The sequence below is a fragment of the Micromesistius poutassou genome (assembly GCF_964030765.1).
Source record: "Micromesistius poutassou genome assembly, chromosome: 4".
Taxonomy (NCBI): domain Eukaryota; kingdom Metazoa; phylum Chordata; class Actinopteri; order Gadiformes; family Gadidae; genus Micromesistius; species Micromesistius poutassou.
Window position 1 is genome coordinate 1,921,972 of NC_140274.1, and position 2,500 is coordinate 1,924,471.

Sequence of the window (2,500 nt, forward strand, 5' to 3'; positions counted from 1 at the left end):
AGCATGGGCTGCAGAGACACACTCACCACAACACAGGCAGCCTGCACAGTACTGCTGACTAACCCAGGGGACACCTTAGTATAGCTGGCTCAGTGCATGGATAAAGCAAACCAATATAACCAATCAATTACTTTTAGAATCTAGACTTTACAGTGTGTGTGTGTGTGTGTGTGTGTGTGTGTGTGTGTGTGTGTGTGTGTGTGTGTTTCTGTGTTTGTGTGGGCTGGTGGTAGAGGCAAAAGCATATCTTAAGTATGTTGGAAGGAAATCCTTATGTCAATTCTTCAAAATTATGTCATGTTGACTCAAAGTAATTTATTAGTGTCATGGGCAAACTGGAGAATACAGAAAATGAGTTGAATATTTGATTAAGGTTGTGTCAGTAAGATTTGCTGAAATGATGTAAACCGGGCCACATAATATGAATCTCATCAATGTCAGGAAATGTCTTGCATGCTATGTATGTATTTTCTTTTTTCTTCTGTAATTGGCAAGGAACCGACTTCCTCTGATGTAGCACTGGTCCAGACCAGTGTGGACTGGTCCTTCACAGGTTCATGGCTGATACAAGCCCAGTCAAGATCCTCATTCATTCACCACTAAATGGCTGTATATTGCACGAGCCAGCTTGTTCCTCCATTCATAAAGAATAAGTCCTTCAGTCATATTTTCAGACAGTCCAAAAGCAGAGCAACACAGTAGTCCCTTGGCCCTCCAGTTAGATCCTGTTGGATTTGGTTTTCTTTGACACATTGTGCAGACCGTGGACCAGGCCACCTCTGAACTGAATCCATTCCATACTCCATGCTGTTACATCTGGAAGAAACCTGTTAGTGAGACCACCTGTGACGTGGGCTCAGCTCCATCGGGGGGTTCTTATGTTGGGGATCTTGTAACTCTGTGCCCAACCAATAATGTGAATGTTTCCCTCGCCTTCCGAGGGAGAAGCTGATTAAATTAAGAATGATATCATACGATTGGTGCACTGTGTTTCTTTAGACTTCCCGCTGTGTTCAAGGAAATGAGGGTGTCCATTGGATGAGTTAATATGAAAATGATGTTGACTTGAATGAGAGGGAAGCCCCTTCGATGAGGACTTAGTTACCCAGCATGCATCACAGTGGTGCAGCTCCTGCCATTGGCTTAGCTTTTAGAAGCTTCTGGTTAGAAAAGGGAGCAAAACTGTCAGACACCCATATATAATCAGATTATTCCTCTCTTTCCTATTATTAATCCCACACTGCAGTGATCTTAGTCATTGAGCCCCACTACAACCACACAAATACACGAGTCATGACAGAATCATTCAGAATCCAAAAGATGATCCGTTCCAATTGTGCTGAATGCATCCCACACGTTGGTATTGAAATAGAATGAAAAGTTCTGAACTTTTTCCCTGTACTATACTCATTCACATGCTTCAGAAAGCATCGTTATCTCTAAATGTTTGATCCAATGTAATCTTTCTCAGCCCAGGAAGGTCCAAGAAAAAGATTGAAAAAAAAGAAAGAACTGCTCACGTGGTCCGTGGCCCCGGTATAAAAGAGCGCCCCTCAGCCCCGTCCCACTGGAGAGACGAGGGACGCTACAGTAGGGCTGAGTTTCACAGGATCCTAAACGGCTGTCATTGGTAAGTGGAGTATTTCCCAATAGGGACGCAGCATACCCTGCGTACGCGTGTGTTACTAGACTGCACCAGATGAGTTTAGGGACGTGATTTGAGCATACAGTTATTCACGTCTCCGATTAGTTAGTTCTAATTAGTTCGATTAGTTAGAGAAAAGACCACCATCTTAACTTGACCGTTTTTTCCTTTTCCCAGTAAGCTTTGGCACTGCGTTGAAACAGATGGACCTCTCAGACAACGCCACCACCACCGGGGTCTCGCTCCTGCAGGCCGACCCCCGGGGTGGGTCCCAGACGGACCCCAGCGACGGGAACGCGTACCTGTACATCCTGATCGTCATCTCCTTCTACGGCGTCTTCCTCTGCGGCATCATGCTGGGCTACCTCCGCTCGAAGAGGCGGGAGAAGAAGAGGACCAACGTGTTCACGCGTCTGATCCACGAGGAGGAGCAGCGGGAGTGGGGCGCCTGGCCGCGGAGGCGCAGCACCCTGCTGTCCTTCCCGGGGCTCTGCGGCGCGCAGGTGCAGCAGCACGAGTCACCCTCCTCCCCGGAACACCTCCACCTCCACCACCAGCACCAGCACCAACCGCAAGGGGGGATTGTGTTCGAGGGGCGGGCCCTGTCCCCGCTGGCCTGCGCCCTGTGCCTGGAGCAGAGCAGCGTCAGCTCCCTCTGCTCCTCCGCCGACGTGCACTTCGCCATCGAGGAGGAGTCCGACAGCGCGGCCACGGAGGACTCCGAGGAGGCCCCCAAGGGGGCCCCCAAGGGCCGCCAGGAGAGCATGGACCACTCGTGACCTGCACACGCGAGACGCGTAATGGACTAAACAGAGTTCAGAGACACGGGATGAGTGCCTCCCACCCTACTTCCAA

General features: G+C 49.6%; 2 protein-coding genes across 2 annotated transcripts in view; both read left to right on the forward strand.

Moving 5' to 3' along the window:
* Positions 1–974, forward strand: part of LOC311342363 (fatty acid CoA ligase Acsl3-like) — a 28,653-nt gene extending 27,679 nt beyond the window's left edge. The window contains exon 13 of the mRNA XM_084467209.1: positions 1–974. This exon is cut by the window's left edge and continues 1,322 nt beyond it. The gene's annotated coding sequence lies outside the window, so the exon portion shown is untranslated.
* Positions 975–1,151: 177 nt separating this feature from the next.
* kcne4 (potassium voltage-gated channel, Isk-related family, member 4) overlaps positions 1,152–2,500 on the forward strand; it is a 1,539-nt gene continuing 190 nt past the window's right edge. The window contains exons 1-2 of the mRNA XM_084466871.1: positions 1,152–1,630; positions 1,823–2,500. The exon at positions 1,823–2,500 is cut by the window's right edge and continues 190 nt beyond it. Of these exons, the coding sequence (XP_084322997.1) occupies positions 1,849–2,424 (576 nt within the window). The 5' untranslated portion in view covers positions 1,152–1,630; positions 1,823–1,848 and the 3' untranslated portion in view covers positions 2,425–2,500. The remainder of the gene's footprint in view (positions 1,631–1,822) is intronic.